At 43.3% G+C, this 22,806-nt stretch overlaps 1 protein-coding gene across 2 annotated transcripts in view; it reads left to right on the top strand.

Moving 5' to 3' along the window:
* The window catches only part of gas7b (growth arrest-specific 7b), a 77,063-nt gene that overhangs the window by 25,376 nt on the left and 28,881 nt on the right, over nucleotides 1-22,806 (top strand). For both annotated transcript variants that reach the window (XM_061708595.1, XM_061708596.1), the window contains exons 2-4: nucleotides 8,488-8,605; nucleotides 17,212-17,289; nucleotides 20,506-20,594. In XM_061708595.1, the coding sequence (XP_061564579.1) occupies nucleotides 8,488-8,605; nucleotides 17,212-17,289; nucleotides 20,506-20,594 (285 nt within the window). The remainder of the gene's footprint in view (nucleotides 1-8,487; nucleotides 8,606-17,211; nucleotides 17,290-20,505; nucleotides 20,595-22,806) is intronic.

Here is a 22,806-nt window from a genome sequence, read left to right on the forward strand (position 1 = left end):
AAAAAAAAAGAAGTGGGCGGGTTAGAGCAACGCTGCTGTGACGTATTTGATTGTGTGATCTAAATGAAGAAGACAACAACACTAAAGCTGTAGAACATGGAGGAGATGATAGATGTGCTGCTGGGTCTGTGGATTGTGTTCGATATAAAGTTAAAAAATGAGAGTGAGAAGCTTCAAGTGGCAACGCTTTTAAATTTTTTGTTAGTTTGTCTTGGCGCTGTTGAAAAGTCCGTTGGTAGCCGCGAGCAACTATGAAGTGACAGAGCTCCTTGTAGATCTGGTCGTTCCTTATCGCCCGTTTAGATCCATTTTTAATTCCCTCGTCAGCCACCAGGTTTATGAACATCTGCACCTCAGAGTTGGATCATGAAACAGACATTTGCTGCCTTTGCTGGTCGAATAAAATGAACAAGAATCCGTCAGAGTTGCTCTTTCGCTGATGTCACATCCTGACCCAGACGTCTGACTCCAACCCCCCGACCAATTGGTGGGCTGTAGTGTGATGACATCACAGCCCGACTCAGCCGCTTAGAACCTCAGCAGAGTAGTTACAGAAAAAGTATCTACTCGCACGTTAGACCCCTAGTGGAAAAGACTGAGTGGAGGTGAGCCGAGCTGAGTAGGCACTAGTGGAAAAGTGCCATAAGTGTAACAGTCAGCACCGAGTCAAGACCACCCCCTCTCCCAGCTGGGTTTTGGGATGTTGCTGAAGTTCTTAACCCAAGAAGGGATGAAGAACAAGAGATGGTTATCTATGGTAGACTGCTGGTGTCATTTTAGTTGGACCAGATCTGTTGCAAAAATATCGTTCTTCTTGCGTTCATTGCTATCTTTGACGTGCTCAGATGACAGCAGTAATGAGTAATGCCGCTTTAACTAAAAGTTAATCCTGTAAATTAGAGCCCGGGCCTGAAGACGACGTGCACGGCGCTCGCAGACGGCGGCAGCGATCGCCGCGACCGCTCCTCAGTCCTTATGCTCTCTGCCAGCAGCGATTCTGGCAGCCCACGAGCGTACAGACAAAGCCAGCGAGGGGTTTAGAAAGTGAACCGGGAGGAATGTTGCATAATTTAACGTTTCATATGTTCAGACAAGCTGGCTCTGAGATCCATCACACTCCCCCGCTGCACTTCTCTGTCGTGTCTGATGTTTGTTGTTTTTGAGGGGGTTGAGGGGGGGCTTGGTCAGATCTGCTCTTCACTTTGACACCTGTGGATGTTTTTTTTAGAAGCGTTTGCTGAGAATAAACCTTTATTGATAACCGTAGATGGTTTTCATGGCCGAGAGTTTTATGCGTTATCTCTGGTTTTCTAGGCGGGAGCGGCCCACTCCCATCTGTCTCTGCCTTCCTCTGAGAGCCGGGGCTGCCAGGCTGAGAGGGAAAACAATCCTGGAGTATCGTTTTACTGATAATGAACATGTGACCAAATGACAGAACGAGGACAAGAGGAAATTGGCCAAGAAAAGTAGAGAAAATCCCGAGAGGATGGTCCTGAGCGCTCACTGAGGCTCTGGCTGAACTGGGAAGCTCCGCGGTATCCGTCTATGGAACATCGCCGTTAGGGGTGGGTATTGGGAAGGACCTCACGATACGATACGCATCACGATACTTGAGCCACGATACGATACACATTGCGATATCCCGATTATGCGATATCCCGATTATTATATTCTACATAGTTCACCGAAAAATTAAAAAATGCATTACACATCTTAAAATCCAAGTTGCACGTTCATCAGATTATAGTGACAATTCATGGGACAAACTGAGTCAAAACAATGTTTTATTATAACTATACAAGCTAAAGTTACAACATATTTGTATATGTTTTTCATATTATTTACATCATATGAAATTAACATTAAATTTAGTATGAGGTTGCTTTAATTATGTGGCAAATGATAATAAACACAAGAAAGATGGGTACTAAAACCAAGGACAGGCACAGTGATCAGTCAGTACAGATATAAATCCATAAATAAATAAACCTCTGTCCATTATTTTTCATTTTTTAAGGACAGGCCATTGTGTTATATAAAAAAAAAAATTATAAAATGAAATAAAACGTGAAATAAAACCTGAGCTCAGTGCAGGGCCCTCCCAGGGTTGGTAGAGAGTGGCAATGCCCAGGACTGACACTTAGGTAGGAGCACTGGGTGATATAACGGGAAAAAAATCGGGGATTAAAAAAAAAAAAAAAAAAAAATCGATATTCAAATTTTGAATATCGATATTGAATCGGCTGGAAAAGTATCGCGAAATATTGCCATATCGATATTTTTGCCCACCCCTAATTGCCGTCATCGGTTTTTATAAATCAATAAACAGAATAATTGTTTTTTTTTTAGCATTTTCTCGACTGGTTTTTCCCAAGCCAAAGATGGACTTTCCTTCTCACGCATCATCCGTCATAATCCAATTTAAACACCCGACAAAACACACCTTCTTCTAAGGTTTTACACACATTCTCTTCCTTACAAGGTCTTGGACTTCGGTAAACGCCACCACAAAGGAACATCAGCACACCGTGTCATTGTTTATTGAACATCTTAAGTTCAAACGCAACATCAGGGCGTCTACCGCCCCATGATGCAACAGCTCGTGGACATTGAAGTAAAAGACTCCAACATCGTTGCGGAGGAATCTCATGTCCATTCCTCTTTCCGGCGTCGCCCCAGATTGTTGAGGATTGCGGGCGGTTCTGGATGCAGTTCATCCATCATCACGGTGGGTTGGATGTGATCCCACCTATGATCAGGGAAAGGCGGGGCACACCTGGACAGGTGTCTGGGTCCTCGCAGGGCTACGCAGAGACAAACAAAACATTAATTGCACTTTTACACTAGAACCCACTCGGCTCTACTCATCTCAACTCGGCTGGTTTCTTTTCCATAACAATTCAGCACCTGGAGCCGAAGTAGGAGGTTTGAGCGAAGCTGCTGTGACGTATTTGATTGCGTGATCTAAACGAAGAAGACAACAACACTAAAGATGTAGAACCTGGAGGAGATGATGTATGTGCTGCTGGTCTGTGGCTTGTGTTCGATATCAAGTTAAAAAATGAGAGCGAGAGAAGCTTCAATCGGCGACGATTTTTAATTTTCGTTAGTTTGTCTCTGCGCTGCTGAAAAGTCCGTTGGTAACCATGAGCAGCTATGAAGTGACAGAGCTCCTGGTAGATGTTGTCGTTCCTGATCGCCCGTCTACATCCCTTTTTAATTCTCTCCTCAGCCACCAGGCTTAGGAACATCTGCACCTCAGAGTTGGATAAACAAACAGACTTTTGCTGCCGTTGCTGGTCGATTAAAATGGACAAGAAGCCGTCAGAGTCGCTCTTTCGCTGACGCCGATTTTAAGGTTCTTTTACTAGTTTTTAAGTGTCTTAATGGTCTTGGGCCTTCTTATTTGTCTGCACTACTTTTACCCTATGGACCCTCGCGGACCCTGAGGTCCTCCGGTGCCTTTTAACCATACCAAGAGTTAGAACCAGGACACACGGGGAGGCGGCATTCAGTTATTATGGCCCCCGATTGTGGAACAGCCTCCCGGAGAAGCTCAGGGCTGCAGAGACTGTTGATGTTTTTTTGTGTCTGCGTGTGTGTCTGTGTGTGTAACTTGGGTGAATTGTGGTGTGCTTGTGTCTGTCTGTGTGTGCGGGGACGGGGCAGGGCATTAATACGTATCCCCGCCTGTCACGCGGGAGACCGGGGTTCGATTCCCCGACGGGGAGCCATCGCATGTAGTGGCAATCTGTCTTCTTCTGGCTACTCCACTTTACTACTACTATTAAGCAGTGTTCTTGGCAATAAGCTTGACACGAGAAAAAGAATCTTCCAAGGCAGTAACTCTGTTCAAAAATAATTTTACTTAAAAGCAAAAAACTAAGTTACAAGATTCACTCTGAGGTATTGTCAAAAAACTGTCTTGCTCCTTAGGCTGCTTAATCTGGTCTGAACCAAGCTACTGTGATGTCATCAGCAGCATAATTAAAGGAGCAATTCCACATTTTAAAGAACAAATATAAACTATTGTAAGCAATACTAATATGCCTCTTACAATACATTTTATGTTTGTTTTATGTAAAGCACTTTGTGTTGCATTTTATGGATGAAAGGTGCTTTATAAAAAAAGTTTGATTTGATTTGATGTCACATCCTGACTCAGACGTCTGACTCCAACCCCCCGACCAATCGGTGGCCTGTAGTGTGATGAGATCAGATACAGCCGACTCAGCCGCTTAGAACCTCGGCAGAATAGTTACAGAAAAGTATCTACTCGGCACGTTAGACCCCTAGTGGAAAAGAACCAAACGAGGCGAGTCGGGCTGAGTAGGTACTAGTGGAAAAAGCGCCGTAACATGCATGTTTTTGGACGGTGGGCGAGAACCCGGGCAGGGATAGGGGTGTGCAAACAAGGGTACCTCACGATTCGATTCGATTTCGATTATTGGGGCTTCGATTCTTCGATTCTTCGATTCTAACGATTGTCGATTCGATTCGATTATTGGTGCCACGATTCATCGATTTATTGTGATTTTTAATGCTTTTTTCCATACAAGATTGATTTTGTCTTCATCTGTGGCTACATTTGTAAATAAATAGCCAATCAATTAACTCAGTTCCTCTAACAACACTCATTAAGTAAATAACAAGGTTTTTTGAACATTTGACATGTATTTTTCAAAGACACAAAATAATTTATTTTATGACTATGTAAACATTTTTGAACTTTGACTTACTTAACTTTGACCAGGGAAAGCTGCACTTGCATGAGAGAACCCTGTATTGGCGGAAAACACTGAAAACGGTCAAGCCCTGGATTTAATGAGTTCATTAATTCAAGTAAACAAGATATGTACTTCCATCAAATTTTAGTGTAAACATATCTGCCATATTTCAAGTGAACAATAAGAAATGTGCATTCTTGAAAATGAAATGATTCAGCAGCTTATTCAGTCTGGAATCTGGATAGGATAACTTAAAAAAAAAAAAAAAATTAAAAAATAATTAATTAATATTTTTCTTTTTTTTTTTTTTTAATTAATCGATTCCAAATCGTCACGTGACGCATCGCGATGCATCGACACATCGATGAATTGCACCCACCTCTAGGCAGGGATCAGGAGAATATCGCCGGACCCTCCATTCCCCTGAAGCCGTTTCTGTGTTTGGTGGTGATATTGAGTTTCTTTCTCTTCTTCTGTTCTTTTGCTGTCCATAAACATGTGATCCTGCATTGCTGCCACGATCTAATTACTGGTTTATCAATGGTAACATGTTTTATTGCTTCATGATTTTATCTAACTCAGTCGTGTTTTTAATGTTGTGTTTTGTTGGTATGGATGTCATATCTCGTCTCGTATGTCTGCTGGTGTCCAAATCTGTGTCTGGCATTAATTTGCCGCAGGGACGAATGGTGGAAATTAGCCTCTGGCTACAACCGTGCATATTTACACTTGTGTTTATTAATATGTACGGTCCCTGTTCAACAAATAAAGTAAATTGAATTGGAAGAAGCTCAGATCTCCTTTCGTTGTTTCTTCTTTTAATTTATTCTTGCATCCATGACCGCCGTCTCCTTCTGCGGAAAAGCACGGGAGTATTTAAGTGGATCTGCTTTTCCAAGACCGACCCAGAACAAATTTAACATCAACCGCCAAGAACATGAGAGAAAAGACGTCCCTGAGATGTGGTCAGGTGGTGTGTAATTACGTGCAGTCGTAACTCACTCATGGTTTGGGTGTCATGGCTGAAGCAGCCTCTCCGACGTGTCGGTGGCTTCATTCCTCCTTCCTCTCTGCGGGCGTCGACTTGCTGTTTGGCGACCACTAAAAATGTATGAAGGAGGTCGTAGTATTTCTGATAAAGAAAAGTTTATTTTCTTCATGGATCCAAACGGATCTCCACCTTGAAGACGGTGAGTTCAGTTCGGTTTCATCGTCTTGCATCCGAGAACCTGAACTCACCAAGTTGGTTGAGATGTTCACGAAACAATAATATTTGATACCCATATTTTCTTTCTGATACCGATACCTGGGCTCTGGATTCCAGCTGATACGGAATATTGTTACGAACAGTGAATTTCACAGTTCTCTCCATGAATTTTCTGGTTCCAGTCTGGAAACCACGGCGTCCCGTAACAACCGTGTCCCAGTGTTCCTGGTAGGATTCACCAGGTTAAAATAATCAGAGACGTACCATCGGATGTAGGGATGGGAATGGAGAACCGGTTCTTATTCAGATCCGGTTCCCAGTGTTTTAATTCCTTGGAGTTGTTTGCAAAGATTTGCAAAAGATTCCCTTTTTCGATTCCAGTGGGCACACCAACACTGCCTGGGCAGAAAAGGTCACAACCTGGATTTAAGTCATCAGAGCCTCCAATTTGTACAGTACTCAGATGAGTGATGCTTCAGCTGGAAACAAGTTTGAACCCTCACTTAAACAGTTAAAAGCTTCTCATGCCAGATGCATCCTGTGGTTGTGGAGAAGACTCTGTTTCAGGAGGGTCAAATTAGTGGTCTGCACAAAACCTAAACAACTAAGGAGTCTGCAGAAACTATGAAAATTAAGTTTGGAACTCTCCAATGGGTTATTGAAACCAGTGGGGCTAATTGAGAACAAAGGGGCTTCGGTTTCCTGGTTATTGGACTCTGGAGGGTTGGGAAAGGTCACGTGGTCTGAGGACTTCAGATTGGCCTTGTTCTAGATCAGGGGTCGGCAACCCAAAATATTGAAAGAGCCATATTGGACCAAAAACACAAAAAACAAATATGTCTGGAGCCGCAAAAAATGAAAAGTCTTGTATCAGCCTTAGAATGAAGGCAACACATGCTGCATGTTTCTGTATTAGTTAGAACTAGGGGAAGATTTTTTTTTCATTATGCACTTTGAGAAAAAAGTCAAAATGTCGAGAAAAAAGTTGAAATGTCGAGAAAAGAGTCGAAATGTGAAGAAAAAAGTTAAAATATCGAGATTAATGTTGAAGTACAATCTTGAGAAAAAAGTCGAAATGTGGAAATAAAAGTCGAAATGTCGAGAAAAAAGTCAAAATGTGGAGAAAAGAGTCAAAATGTCAAGAAAAAAGTCGAAATGTGGAGAAAAAAGTCAGTATTTTGAGAAAAAAGTCGAAATGTCGAGATTAATGTTGAAGTACAATCTTGAGAAAAAGGTTGAAATGTGGAGAAAAAAGTCGAAATGTCGAGAAAAAAGTCAAAATGTCGAGGAAATAGTCAAAGTCTTGTGAAAAAAGTCAAAATCTCGAGAAAAAAGTCAAAATGTCGAGAAAAAAGTCGAAATGTTGAGAAAAAAGTCAGTTTCGAGAAAAAAGTTGAAATGTCGAGATTAAAAAGGAAAGGAAAAAGGAAGAAAAAAAGAAGAAAAAAAGGAAAAAAAGAAGAAAAAAAGGAAAAAAAGAAAAAAAAAAAAGGTCAAACCTTTTTGAAAAAGCTCCAGGAGCCACTAGGGCGGCGCTAAAGAGCCGCATGCGGCTCTAGAGCCGCGGGTTGCCGACTCCTGTTCTAGATCGATGAGGGAACCAGGGAGCCAAGCAGTGCTGGAGGAAGTGAGGGCCCATCATGAATACTGCCTGCAGGGGTTGGGGGGGGTAGTATCATGATAAGGGGTTGCTTCACTTCTGTAACCAAAGCTAAAGGTTGTCTTACTACCTGAACGCCCAGAATGACCAGATTCTTCCTGCAACGGAGATAATGTGTTTCTTCCTTGACGTCACGGGCAGAATCCTAGATGACAATCTCGGCCGGTTACGGCTGCAAGAGCGCTTCACGTCTCCACCTTGTGCACAGCGCCATCCCAGTCTTCCAGGAGTGGTCTTATCATTCATTTCCTTCTACATGTGGGGAATCCCAGGCTTGTGAAGTCCTGACGTCACTGTTCGGAGACGATGTTTAAGGTCTCGATGCATTCACGACATCTAAGCTGCAGTTTCTGCATTAAATCTCCCTCCACTTTCTTAAATTAACCTTGTCACGTCAGGCTTTTAATTTTCCCCAGTTGAGCGGCCGTGGATTGAAGCTGGAATTTCATGTGGCTCTCCCAGGCCTCTAAACAACGTCTCCGCAATGCGTTGCCGAGTCCCGGAGCATTGTTTTCCTGCTAATCAGCAGCAGATGTGTGCAGTTTGCCTACATGCTCGTTCGTGTTCCTCCGCTGTTTGTTGTGTGCACACATGCTGACTCCGGAGCGCCGGGTCCCGGTCCAGCTCGCAGGACGGTGCCAGTTTGCATTTTTGTTGTTCTTGTGTGGCTGCAGCCGGCCGGCACTGCTCCGCCGTGAAGTCATCGCTCCACGGTTGTGAAATACTTGAGGAAATGAGAGCCTCGGTGAACCCGGGGAGAGTCCTGCACAGTTGCAGCTCTGCAGTTGTGTTGACCGTGAAAGACCCCTCGGGAAATAAATGTGTGTCTCAGAGCTGACTGATGAGCCTTTTCAATGATCTTTAACAGTTTTTATTTTTTTTCCTGCCAACAGAGGACGGCTTCTCTGAGCCAGCTTCCTGTCGAAGACCTCAAAGACCCTCTGCCGTCTCACTGGAGATGCTACATGTCTCCTCAAGGACGACGATACTATGTCAACACCACAAACAACGGTAAGAGAGAGAGAGGAGGGGGGGGGTGCTCTATATGACCCTGAACTTGTTCAGTGACTAGAGCTGGGCGATATGGAGCAAAAGTCATATCTCGATATTTTCTAGCTGAATGGCGATACTCAATATATATCTCGATATTTTTTCTGTGCCATAATTGGGGTTTCCCCCAAAGCATTATAGCATAGCATCTCTGTTAGCTTCATTTTTTTCTGAGGCAAACCCTTAAAAAAACAGTCAGTTTTAATACAAAGCCTCGTGCCAAATGTCACACAGGTTCCTTTATTAACAGAGGTCTGCACAATATCAAAATGTATAAAACAAATGAAATAAAAATAAACTGCCTGCATATATAGAATAAAAATGCTTCTTGAATAAAATAAAACAAATATCCCTTTCCTGCATAACAATTAAATTAAAATACACTGTACAATTAATACAATGTAGACAGTAACAGGCAGACTTTTCCACTGAGGTTGATAGTTGTGCAAATAACAAAGCATTTGTGCAAATCTCAAATAAAACATTCAAGTCAATTTGTCACAAAATAAGCTATAGCCTATCAAAATTAAAAAAAAAAAAAAAAAAAAAAAAATTTGAATCGATATAAACGATATTGTCTCGTACCATATCGCGTTTGAAAATATATCGATATATATTAAAATCTCGATATATCGCCCAGCCTTATCAGTGACCCAAGAACCAAACCTTCAGCCCTGAAGAAACTTCACTGCTGATGTTCGCTCTCAGCTTTCATGACATGCTCACGGGTCAGAGGTATGTTGATAAAGTCACGAATTGCAGATATAAGTTGAGTTTGAGACCAAGAAACGAGGATTTCGTGAAGGTGGCTCTTGAGCATATGTTAGCATCTCTAAGGAATGAATCCCCATTAAGTGTAACGTGTAACCCAACATTGTATTGAGATGCTGCTCTGATGCAGCTCTGTTGGCACGTCATCTGTTAAAGAAATAAAATCCCTATCCTAACACGCATTGGATCACATTTTGGAAAATTAAAGCCGTCAAAAGATGATTGAAAAAGAAAATCATCTGGTCGACATTAGGTCTTAAAATGTAAATATAGCCTCATATGGACAACAGCACATCCTTATTTATTTGATTAAAAACCGTGAGAAGATGCAGAGAAAGCGTGTGAAAAGCTACAGCGTGGACGTGGGGAGCTGGTTAGACCGCGTTAGGATGAGATGAAGGTGGACAAACACGCGTGGGCGCTCAGTCATTACGTTAATTTCAGATCAACTTAACGATCAACCTGCGTGTTTCTGGACCGGGAGGAAGATGCAATCTCTGCCTGGAGAGACGGCCGCTGTGAAGTTTGAGTAAATGATGCGTTTCACGTGACGACTGGTAGAGTAGGTTTTACTGTTTCTGAACCGCAGACACCTCTGTTTCTGTTCTCCTGTGCAGTTATTTACGATGAACAGGAGACGACGGCGTTCTCGGGAAGCGTAGGCTTCATTAAATCCACGCCGCTGCGCTCAGGTCGGACTGAGCTGCGAGTCTCATCAGGATCGTAATTATCGTCTGAAACCGCAGGAGTCAGAGCGAGAGGGTCTTAGTCTTCGTACCATCACACACACACACACACACACACACACACATACACACACACACACGTATACACACACACACACCAAACCAACTATGCTTCAAGTGAAAGAAGCTGCTCAGTTTCATCCGTTCACGGTGCCGGTTCATCTCAGGACAGTTCCCCTGCAGAGCGGCGTGGTGACAGTCCTCCAGTTTTGATCTGTCCATCTTCCTCGTCCCCCACCCACATCTGGAATCGGTAGCGAGGCGACGATACGTTTGAGTTTTATTTATCTGGAATCAGATCAAATGTTCACTCGGGTTGTTTACGGCTGGAAACGGTGCCAGCGGAGAGGGGCGGCGTGCATCGGGGCCCGCCAACGGTTCCAGGTTTCTGTCGACACAATCGCCCCTCAGTGTCTCCCTGAACACACACACACACACACACACACACACACACACACACACACACACACACACACACACACACACACACACACTGGCAGTGAGGCGGTTTGATGCCTCCGTCTGATCCACAGACCTACAGCGGTTCCTTCACTTACCGTCCCTGAGTGACCGCGTCGTCGTAGAAACTGAGTGATGACATTAATAACGTGACTCAACGGCTCTCGTGTGTGTTGGACCTCATGATGTAATAAAGGTGGGAATGAAGTGGCCTCGTGCGTTTCTGTACATTTGCTGTATCGATTCTCCTCCACTGAGAGCTCAGACGTCTCGGTTGCCTGATTACTTTCTTCCACCTTTTCAGAAGACGAACCATTTAGATTATAACAACAACAAAAGTCATTAAGGAGCAATTCAGCTGCAGTTTCTTTCCAGCAAACACGGAAGTCAGGCGGCGGTTTTAATCTTGTACACGTCTCGGTGACTCGCACGGTGTCAGGAAATCAGTCAGCATTTAGCTTCGCATGGACGCTTATAAAAGACTGTTTACTGTTACTATAGCAACTCAAGCCCTGGATTCACATCCCGATTTCCAAGTTTGTCAATTAATCGGTCAATAAAAGTGCAAAGTCTTGACGGCACATCTGGGGATTTCTCTGGGTGAACACGCTGCGCAAAAAGTGTAATTCCTGACTTACGGTGGGGAGAACAAGTATTTGATACACTGCCGATTTTGCAGGTTTTCCCACTTGAAAAGCATGTAGAAGTCTGTAATTTTTATCATAGGTACTCTTCAACTGTGAGTGACAGAATCTAAAAAAAAATCCAGAAAATCACATTGTATGATTTTTAAGTAATTAATTTGCATTTTATTGCATGACATAAGTATTTGATCACCTGTCAACCAGTAAGACTTCCGGCTCTCACAGACCTGTTAGTTCTTCTTTAAGAAGCCCTCCTGTTCTCCACTCATTACCTGTATTAACTGCACCTGTTTGAACTCGTTACCTGTATAAAAGACACCTGTCCACACACTCAAACAAACAAACTCCAACCTCTACACAATGGCCAAGACCGGAGAGCTGTGTAAGGACATCAGGGATAAAATTGTAGACCTGCACAAGGCTGGGATGGGCTACAGGACAATAGGCAAGCAGCTTGGTGAGAAGGCGACAACTGTTGGCACAATTATTAGAAAATGGAAGAAGTTCAAGATGACGGTCAATCTCCCTCGGTCTGGGGCTCCATGCAAAATCTCACCTGGTGGGGCATCAATGATCATGAGGAAAGTGAGGGATCAGCCCAGAACAACCCAGTAGGACCTGGTCAATGACCTGAAGAGAGCTGGGACCACAGTCTCAAAGAAAACCATTAGTAACACACTACGCCGTCATGGATTAAAATCCTGCAGCGCACGCAAGGTCCCCCTGCTCAAGCCAGTGCATGTCAAGGCCCGTCTGAAGTTTTTTGCCAATGACCATCTGGATGATCCAGAAGAGGAATGGGAGAAGATCAGGTGGTCTGATGAGACTAAAATAGAGCTTTTTGGTCTAAACTCCATTCGCCGTGTTTGGAGGAAGAAGAAGGATGAGTACAACCCCAAGAACACCATCCCAACCGTGAAGCATGGAGGTGGAAACATCATTCTTTGGGGATGCTTTTCTGCAAAGGGGACAGGACGACTGCACCGTATTGAGGGGAGGATGGATGGGGCCATGTATCGCGAGATCTTGGCCAACAACCTCCTTCCCTCAGTAAGATCATTGAAGATGGGTCGTGGCTGGGTCTTCCAGCATGACAACGACCCGAAACACACAGCCAGGGCAACTAAGGAGTGGCTCCGTAAGAAGCATTTCAAGGTCCTGGAGTGGCCTAGCCAGTCTCCAGACCTGAACCCAATAGAAAATCTTTGGAGGGAGCTGAAAGTCCGTATTGCCCAGCGACAGCCCCGAAACCTGAAGGATCTGGAGAAGATCTGTATGGAGGAGTGGGCCAAAATCCCTGCTGCAGTGTGTGCAAACCTGGTCAAGAACTACAGGAAACGTCTGATCTCTGTAATTGCAAACAAAGGTTTCTGTACCAAATATTAAGTTCTGTTTTTCTGATGTATCAAATACTTATGTCATGCAATAAAATGCAAATTAATTACTTAAAAATCATACAATGTGATTTTCTGGATTTTTTTTTTTAGATTCTGTCACTCACAGTTGAAGAGTACCTATGATTAAAATTACAGACTTCTACATGCTTTTCAAGTGGGAAAACCTGCAAAATCGGCAGTGTATCAAATACTTGTTCTCCCCACTGTACTTTTGGTTTCTGGGTAATGCTAACGGAGCGTAAGTCTGGTTCCCGCGGCTCTTGTCTTTGATTTCCAATGTTCAGGACCAACAGATGCTGCCGAAACTGCCTCTGGAGACGGCTCCTCTGTGGGTCTTCACATAAACCCACTACATTTGGTCTGGTACGTTCTGTACCGGTGAAGGTTACTGAAAGAGAACGGCTATGACTGACCAGGCGAGTAACGCTCAGAGGTATCACACTGCGTCACTGTATCGACCCTGAATCGGCATCATCATTTCCTCAAGCCTCCACCTGACACCTCTTCATCTCTTGAATGACCCCCCCCCCCCCCTCTGTCTGCACCGGGCACATTAAAGGGCCTCATCTCTACTCCACATGCCGCCTCGCATCGTTCTCCTTTGTCCACCTGCATCAGCAGCGTGGAGGATGTTGCTGTCCATCCCGCCTCCACCGATCATCTCGTTCCTGATCTGATAACCCCTGAAGGCAACATGCCCCCCCGGGGCAGCTCCCCCCGGGGCAGCTCCCTCAGGGGGTCTGGGTAAAGACCCGGGGCTGGAGGTGTGGGGGGTTGTGCCCTCTTGTGGCTGGACGCAAACCTGTCGTCGTCAGATGCTTTAAAAGTGAACGTTGATGCAGTCAAAGCTCGACTTCTGTTGCCTTCACGGGTTTTGAGGAATAAAAGTAAAATATTATGACGAGATGCTTAATTTTAACACACGTCTGATATATTTATAGTTTGTGCCCCCCCCCCCTCCTCCTCGCAGAAGCAGCGGCTGTTCCCAGACAATCCCATCTGATAACCTTTTCTCTCGAAGCCGCTGATATTTAAAGCCTCTCTGCTGTTTTCCGCTGGACTTCCCTCGTTACGTTGAACTTCTGCCGGATCAGCGGCCCGTGTGTTCGCTCGTGTTTTGGCGTCGTCATGGCAACGGGGCCGTGTGCGTGGGTGAGGGCTGTGTGCGTCCTTGTCTCGGGGATTTATTTATTTAATTTTTTTTAGTTTTTTTTCCGTTCCCCCGAGCTGCTGCAGGGTGCTGCGGTCTGCACCAGCCGTCTCCCAAGACTCTCCGCTCGTCCGCTCGTCCGCTCGTCCCCGGCCTCTCCAGTGGGCGGCTGTGCAAACACCCGCCCCCCGTCCCCCCCGCTGCTCCGCACTCCCAGCACTCGCACTTCCTCCAGTTTCTGAGCGTTTCTAATCGGAGTATGTCGCCAACAAACAGACCAGCAGATACGGAGATAAGTTAGTGAATCCAGACTCATTACTTCATCCAGGGTCGGGGGGGCGTGTCCTTTGAGTCACTATTTTGGACTGTAATTATAAGAAGCATCTGCTGATGAGACGTAATCAGGAGTCGTTGACCTTCACGAGGCTGGACAGACGTGCAAGGTCATCTCAGCCGTAAACGTGTCTCGGTGGGACGTCTCAGAATCTGTATTGTTGGGGATGAATCTCGTGTGACGCTTTAAAAGGGCGGCAACGTTGGAGCGTGAGTCCAGCGCTGGCGTGCGTGGGAGGGGGGCCTCGCAATCTGCTTTTCGATGCGCGTGAATTTACCAAAATACCCTGCAGGAAAACGTTAGGGTAGCCGTCCACAAGCTGAAGCGCAGAAGACCGACCAAAACCTGTGGTCACATGCTGACCTCTTGTACTTCATTCAGAGATCAAACAGTTTCTTCTATTCAAATTTGAATCAAGTTATTTTCCTTTGGCTGAGTTTCACTAAAGTTAAATGAAAATATAAACGATTATATGACTTATTGGAAAATAAATAACAGATTTTAATCCAATTCTTGTTAATTTAGTTCATTTTTCTAATTCGATTCAAATCACTTTTCAGTTCGATTTACTTCCTTACTTGAGTTTAATCAACTTCAAGTTAATTCAGATCATTTCAGTTTCTTTTCTTTTTTTATTTATTCATTTTAGCTCATTTTGGTTATTTTAATTTTCAAAATAATTTTTTTTCGGTTACATTTCACTCAGATCAGTTCAGTTTACTTTAATTCAGTTGATTTCCATTCAATTCAAGTCTTTTTCAACTTAATTCAGTTCAGTTAAAGTCAGATTACCTCACCAGAAGACAATAATAGTCGGAAAAGTCTTCATGGTGCTCGTACAAAATCTGGCCCCCGGGGGACAACAACGTAGAACTAGTTTTCAGACCTGCTGTCGGTCATTTTAAACATATTCCCCCTTAAACCCGCCCGTTGGCGTGGCGCCGGTTTAATGGCATCATTCAGATTTCAGATTATGAACGAGTTATTCAAACAGACTAAAGAACCTTTTTAGAAAGTAATTATTTAAAAAATTACTACTTTTATATTTTTCTGCCTAGAAAAATCAGATGCAATAACTGATATCATGAAGTTTAGCTTCTAAGACCCACGTGAAGTATGGAAAGGGAAGATAAGCTGTTCCCTGAATGTAAAATTGAGTAAATGACGTTCGCTTGGGTCCAGATGTGGAAACGTGAAAACATCACAGGATGATTGAAGACACCCGGACGATCGACCTGCTGTCATGACGCGCCGGATGAGAGTTACGGCGGCATTAGTTTAGCTTGAGCTGCGAGTCCGGCCGCCGCCGAGACTGATCTGAAAAAAAAAGAACAAACGGCTGCCGAAAACAATGAATTATTTGCATTTCCAGATGCTTACATCTGTAAAACTCCTTCACTGGACAAGAAACACCTTAAATTTCACGTTACATGATTTAATTTGTGTAAAAATGTAATTTTTTTTACTGATATCCTTCGGGGAGGAAGTCATACGGAGCAGTTTCCTTCAGCTGAGAAGATGTTTTGACGTATGATTTTCTATCCTTATTGATTTGTTTATGACATCTAAATGGAGGATAATTGTTATAAATGGGGCCCGTGAGAACAGGCCCGTCTCCTGCTACCAACTATCCCGTCTGCGCGAGTCATTTGAGCTGATGGGCTCGGCTGTCCCTTCTCCGAAGCCCAACCAGCCAAAAACACAAATTTAATAAAAGCACCTTAAATGTCGAGGTCTCTTCTTTCCACATTTGCAGCAAATTGATGTCAGCACTGATGCAAGGAAAAAAAGGCTTTATTGGACGCTGGCAGGCGCAGATCCACTCAGCGTTTCTGTGTTCAGATGCTGGTACCGGTCCACACAGCACTAACCGGGTCTGGCAAGACCAGATCATCTGCAAGCTTTCTTCAACACACGTCGCCCCCTCTGGGATATTTTCAAATATGTTGTTCAGCTAACTTAAATCTATAAAGTCGCTCATCTTTTGCCATATTTTGATGCTCGAAAGTTTGCACATGTTTCAAGGAAACCATTGGTTGGGCTAATAATGATGAAGTTTACCCAGTTATTGGCTGATATGTTCTTTTGCCACAGATGTCTTTATGGGTGGAGCTGTTTATTCAAGCTCTAAACTTGGTTTTTAACTTGATTTACAGTTAATACCAAATAGACACTAGAACTGAGCATTAATCAAACATTTTCCAACACATCCAAACTCATCACAATTTAGTTTTTTTGTTAAAAAACAAAAACTTTTTAGCCTTTCAAACCACAACAATCATCACAACAAACCTAAACCAATCATACGTCATGAGGAAGTCTGGAGTGGCAGAAGGGTGTGTTACAGTGGTTCAGGACGTGGATGAGAGGTGTGAAGTAGGCATGACAGAGGGGTTTCAGGTAGAAGTAGGACTGCAGTAAAGATCGGCCTTGGCCACTTCTTGTTCGTCATGGCGATGGATTGGTTGATAGATGAAGTGGCATTGGAGTCTTTGTTGCCTAGTGGCCTTGATAGGGAGAAAGAGAGAGGGAAACGTGGGGCATATGGGCCACTTACTTGATATTCATCGTTATAAGTCCGTTATAAGTTCTTTGAGGACGCTTTCTAGCATAAAAAACCCAAAATTTGCTGACGGCAAAAGAGGAGCAACTTTTATAAATGTAGCCTAGCTGAGTAGCCTATTTTAAAAATATCCCAGAGGAAGCTCAGTGTGTTAAACGGCTAATCAGGTTAGCAGATGACACGGCCTCAGCGAAGGGACCACTCCCCTCTGGCCGGTGGCCAAAACAATGGGGAAACTAAAATATCCACAAAAATCCAAACAGGCCTGGCAAGATTTCCACGTCAGCTGACACCCACGTCCAGAAACAAGATTTTAGACACATAAATAAATGAAATAAATAAAACTGTCCACATGAAGAGATTATATCAGATACGGCCTCGAAGTGTGAATGAGCTTTTTTGGGGGTGATCACAACTGCCAAGTTTGTCTGCATCTTCTTCTTGTTCTTGCCCACAAATGGTTCCAGCTATTTCCTAACATCACTGTTTTCTGTCTTTCCCAGAGACGACTTGGGAGAGGCCGTCCAGCGCTCCAGGGACCCCTAAGAACTCCTTCCGACACAAGAACTCCCTGCCAGCAGGTATTTCATTTGCATTTCTGCAGCTCAGGCTTTTTCTTTTTCTTTTTTTTCTCCCCCAGCTTCTTTAAGTGTTAGTCCCCTAGGGTTGGAAACTCTCCCAAAATTCCACAGTGGCACAAAACCAGCCGCTCACACAGACACTTCCTGTGACTAACCTAATCTGCAGCCTCAATTGCAGAACTGAGACGTCCTCTGTCTGTTTTTTTGGCATCGATCCCACATTCAGACGAACAGAAAGAGCCGATATGCTTTCTTGGATGTTTACTGGAAGGAGCCTGCATTTATTCATTTGTCTTGTTGTAAATGACAATAAAAAGTGTCTCAACCCATAAAAGCAAAGACTTCAGGGAGAGGAGTGATTTATTCAAGACCTGAACTTGAATCTGTCACCACACAAACCTCTCTAGTTTCCACTAATATGCCTGCTAACTGGTTTTAAGTGATTTAAGCCCACAGACTGTATCTGAAGGTTTGATATAACTTAACAAAATTGCTTCAAACTTCCGTCCAAAAGATGATGAGCAGTAATCTGTTGCTGCGTGACTCCGTTTAACATTTCCTGGGTCGGTTTGTGTCCTCGAAGCTTTTGTGTGGCTGAAGTTGCAGAAGGCTCATTATTGTTCGCCGGCCTCCTTGTGATCGACACGTCTCGGCCCTGTGGGCACGAATAATTTCCTCGGCTCTCAGTCATGACTTCCACTTTCAGCGGAGGAAGGTATTCAAGCGACAGACATCATCTTTTCTGTGGTTGTGGAGCGACCTCCAGCCGTTACGGGTCAGACTAAAGAACTAAATGTAAGCTAATATTGACTCTGATGAACGTGTCTGCCCAGTTGTGATGATAGGATTCGTTTTTTTTACATTTCACATCAATGAAAAGAGCATAAATGAGTTTTTTACATGTTAAAATATCAGTTTCAAGTCAGTTTGAAGGAATATTTGACCGCTTTGGTCCGGTCTCGTCTCCTGCCGCTCCCTGCTTGTACAGAAAGCTTTTATTTTGACGTGATCACCTGCCTGAGATCTAAAACCCGAGGCTTTTTTCAGTGATGAGTGGACAGATGCAGCGTTCATCTGTCACCACAAACTTGAAAGGCTGGTTAATATGTTCAGACCACTTCCTGGAAACCTTTTTGGTCGCCTGGTAACTGGTAGCCTCTCTCATGATCTGCAGCCAAACCTCTGCAGCACAAACCTGTCAGAGGCCTTCAGATCTTGGACCTGGTCATCAAACCCTTGTTACCATATGAATCAGAATCGCTACACTCAGAGGATGTAAGGTGGAGGTGATGCTCCAACTTTAGTTTGGTGATGATGGAGGAAATGGAGGCCACGAGCTCTACTGTAAATGCAAAGGTTTGGACACCTTTCTCCTTTCACCACACTTCAAATCTCAATCTGATTGAGAACTTATTGAGAAAATTGGAAAGAAAGAAAACTAGAAACCTGCACAGCTCCACCCTGTGAGCCGACCTGAAACGATGGGCTCGCCCAGTTACTCCAGCAGCTGTGCCGGGTTGGGATTTCCACTCGTACGAAGGTCATCCCGTACTACTGACACATTTAATCTTAGCTTTAGTACCGTTAATGTCACATTACTGAGCTGAGTTCATTAAAGGGGACCTATTATGGCATCTAATACCTATTTTAAACAGGCCTTGAATGTCTTAAAAACAAGCTTTTGATTTTTTTTGCTAAATAAATTAGAAATTCAGCCTCTGAGCCATGTCTTTATCATCTCATTCTCTAACCTCATTCTCTATGAGGGATTCTGAGTGGGCGGGGCTGTGATAATGAGGCTCTGTGCTGATTGGCTGCCTAAAGCACGCGATACACCGCTACGAAAAAATGGCGGAAGCTCCGGCCGGCGGAGTTGTTGTTGTTCCGGCCAGAGTTAAGGCTGAATTAAGGTTCTGTGTCACACGTAACAATTAGCAGTCAGTTAGGTTTTTACTACAGTTTTGATTTCATAACATGTAGAATTCTCGTTTTGTTTTGATCTCATGGATACCATGTTTAATTTTAATCTGTCTTGACTTCTAAACATGTTCTAGTCAATAGTCTAAACCAAGCTTTGATTGTGTGTTATCTTTAATTGTACCTAGTGAAGATTTTTAGAACAGTGTTCTTGTAACATCTGACATTGTTTTATTTTGATTTTATTTTCAATGTTTTGTGCATGTACATTATTTTCATTGTTTTGTGCATGTACGGAGTAGGATGGGGTTGTGTGGTGGGAGGTGGGTGGGTCGGGATTTTGAAGTGCTTAGTATAGTCCAAGCTCATTCAGTTTAGCTCTATTCACGTAGTAATGTACGAATTTTATATATGTTACATTTATATGTATTTTATGTGTAGACCCCAGGAAGACTAGCTGTTACCATGGGTGACAGCTAATGGGGATCTTATTAAACAATAAACAATAAACACCACTGCAGAGCACACGCCGTCGCCGTGACGCCGTCATGAACCCTTCGGACTTCTCCGTCACTCCATTTCGTCGCGGTGCAGTACCCCCCGCGGCCGCTAGTTAGCGATCTTTTTCTTAATGGTTTATCCGACTTTTTCCAGTCACAGTAAATCAAAGAAATAAGGACAACTATTGTGCAAAATACGAAAACAAAAAAAATCCACATATAAACGAAGAAAAGAGCCCTGAAAGTTCACTACTGCTTCAAACCGGAAACTGGAAATGCTTTGCCTCCAAGTGAACCAATCACAGCCCTCTCCGTCTGCGTGTGGTCTGCGTCGCCTCGACGTGTAGTTACAATTTTCGGGAGGTGCACGTCAGTGACGGCGCAGGTGACTGCGTGTGGTCTGCGTCGACCCAAACCACACGCGGCCGTTTTGACTCAGAACCATATTTCAGCCTTTAGCTGTGGGCGTGGTTTCACGCATCGGAGGCCAACCGATGCAAATTGCATTTTGATTACGTAACGAAAGGGAGCAGAATCTGAACGGCTCATAGAAGTCACATCACACTGGATGGCTCATCCGGGCGGCTGTACAGACACTGCAGAATTTGGTTGCTTTCCTCTGAGTTGGCAGGCTGAGGGGAGACCACTTTATATATGTTAAAGCAAGAGAAAACGTGTTTTTCATAATAGGTCCCCTTTAAGGTGAATCCGTCCCACGCGTCTGCAGGGGGTTTCCTTATTGAAGATCACGCTTCTCTCCGTATTTATTCATCCTCGTCCGTCTCTTTTGTGTCTGCAGTGAACGGATTTCACTCGAGTGGAAGCCCCTTACATCCTGTGGAGTATCCACACAACAGTCTGGTCCGGAGGAGCAGCACAGAGCCGCAGGTAAAGCCTCTGACCGGGGGGGGGCTCTTACGTAATGCAGTAACGGATAATGATTGATCAACTACATCACATTGATGACATCCAGCGCTGCCGGAGACGTGTAAAAAGGAAAAATGAATTATTGACGTGTCTGAAAACCACCGCATGAAAGCGTTAAAAGGTTTTTGACATTTGGCAGTGTTTTTGTAGAATTAGAGGCGCTTCCATGACTGAGGTTATTCTTTGTGATACTTCTAGTGATGATGGAGACTTGTGACCTCTCTGCCCAGTTTTACTCCTCTGCTGTAATCTGTTGCTTTTAATTTGATAACAAATGTATACAAATATACCTTTGTTGTTGAGATGTACTCATTTTCAGTTGGGTATGGCAACTTAATTATAACCTTAAAAGTAATAAATTATGTTGTTTTATATCAAGACAGAGCTGTGATTTCTGATATGAAAAGGTATTTTTGGTAATGCTAAAAAAAAAAACAACCCCAAAACTCTTAGGTCCTTCCCTGTCCCTCTCTGCTGTGCTTCAGCTCCGACCCCACAGCCACTCTACGCAGAAGATGCCGTAACCATGGCAACTGCAGAAATAGCTGTTTGTCTTGTGTACGACTGACAGGACATCAAGACTCTTTTCTGCAAATATACAAAAAATATAAATTATTAAGTTCTGGTTTAAATCAGCACTATAAGGGTTTACAATTTTAGACTCTTTTAAAGAAAATAAAATAAATATATATATATATATATATATATATATATATATGTGTGTATATGTATATATATATATTTTTTTTTTATTTCTTTTCTTTAGGCTAAAGCTGTTTTCTAGGCTGGGTCATAAAACCAGAAAAGGCATCAAAATGCTCCCACGCTTAAAGGGACCCTCATTTTTGGGTGATAATTCTCTGTAATTATGTCATCTAGCTATGGCCTTAAATTTCTGGAGAGTCAGAAACAAACAGATTAATGTAGGATTAAAACTTCAAACCCAGCCCTCTCAGTGCTTACAGGACTTATCGGCTCATATTATTGTCACAAAGGTAATTAGAGATCAAATGTGATGCAGTTTTTCCACATTTTGCACATTCAAACTGCCTCTTTCGTCCCCCTCCCGTCATTAATGGAGAGGCTGATGGCGGTTAAAGCTGATTAATCCCTCCTACTGCACTATCTGCTCTTTTGATCGTAATTAGCCAGGAAGTTTGGATGAAATTAGGATCCACCCACAACCTATTCATCTGATCTCATCCTCCCTTTCCACATCACACTTTCAAGCCTGCACCCGGTCATCCTGCAGACTTCAAGCTGCACATTATAGGTTCCCTTTTCTGTCTTCATGCCTTTTTTTATTTATTTAATTAGTGTTGAAATGTCCTCTTGTTGTATACGGTGCTAGGTCCAGAAATAAAAAAACACTTACCCATCAGTTTGACAGCCTGTAGACAATCATGGCATGCATTTTAAGCGGTATCATTTCAATAAGCTTATGCAACGTCAACATAAGATCTCCAAGATCTTCTGTTTGAGATCGTGCAATAGGACCACTAGCCGAGGGCCTCTCCAGCACATCCCACAAATCCAAGGTCTGGACTTCCTAGTCGCCTATTTGTGGAAATAAAAGCTAGACATCAGTTGAATTCCAGTAACTTGAGTTCTTACTTTCACTATCAAACCTTGCCATTAGTTCTTTGGTCGATTTTCTGCAATCCTAAATTGCCAAATGTTTCATTGATCTAGAGTTACGGTCATTGAAATTTAGTTTTTTTCCCCAGCATGCCTGCAAACCGGTGTTGCTTTGTTTTTGTTTTCTTTAATTCAATCACAATTTTAAATGACAAAATCCAGCATTACATAGTCAGACAAAAAATCTAAAAGGTTTGGTCAACATGTAACTAACATGAGCGAGCATATATTATATAAAAAACAACAGCAACACAATTACCCAGAGAGTAAGTGTGATATGTGATAAACAATAGTAAAAAAAAAAAAAAAGTGCCGCTCACAATAACATATCTTTGGCGGGCTGCAACACGCACCACATGACTCTGTCAGCCAATCACAATCGAGATAACGGCATCGCTTCTTTTCGCATTACACGGTGAAAAATTGCTTTACTTTTTTACATTTTATGGGCAAAATGAAGGCATTTTTTCATGCTACGTAACGTTGCTTAAACCAGACTTCAACAGACGAGGGAAATTCCCTTGAAGGTACGTCT

The sequence above is a fragment of the Cololabis saira genome, chromosome 19 (assembly GCF_033807715.1).
Source record: "Cololabis saira isolate AMF1-May2022 chromosome 19, fColSai1.1, whole genome shotgun sequence".
Taxonomy (NCBI): Eukaryota; Metazoa; Chordata; class Actinopteri; order Beloniformes; family Belonidae; genus Cololabis; species Cololabis saira.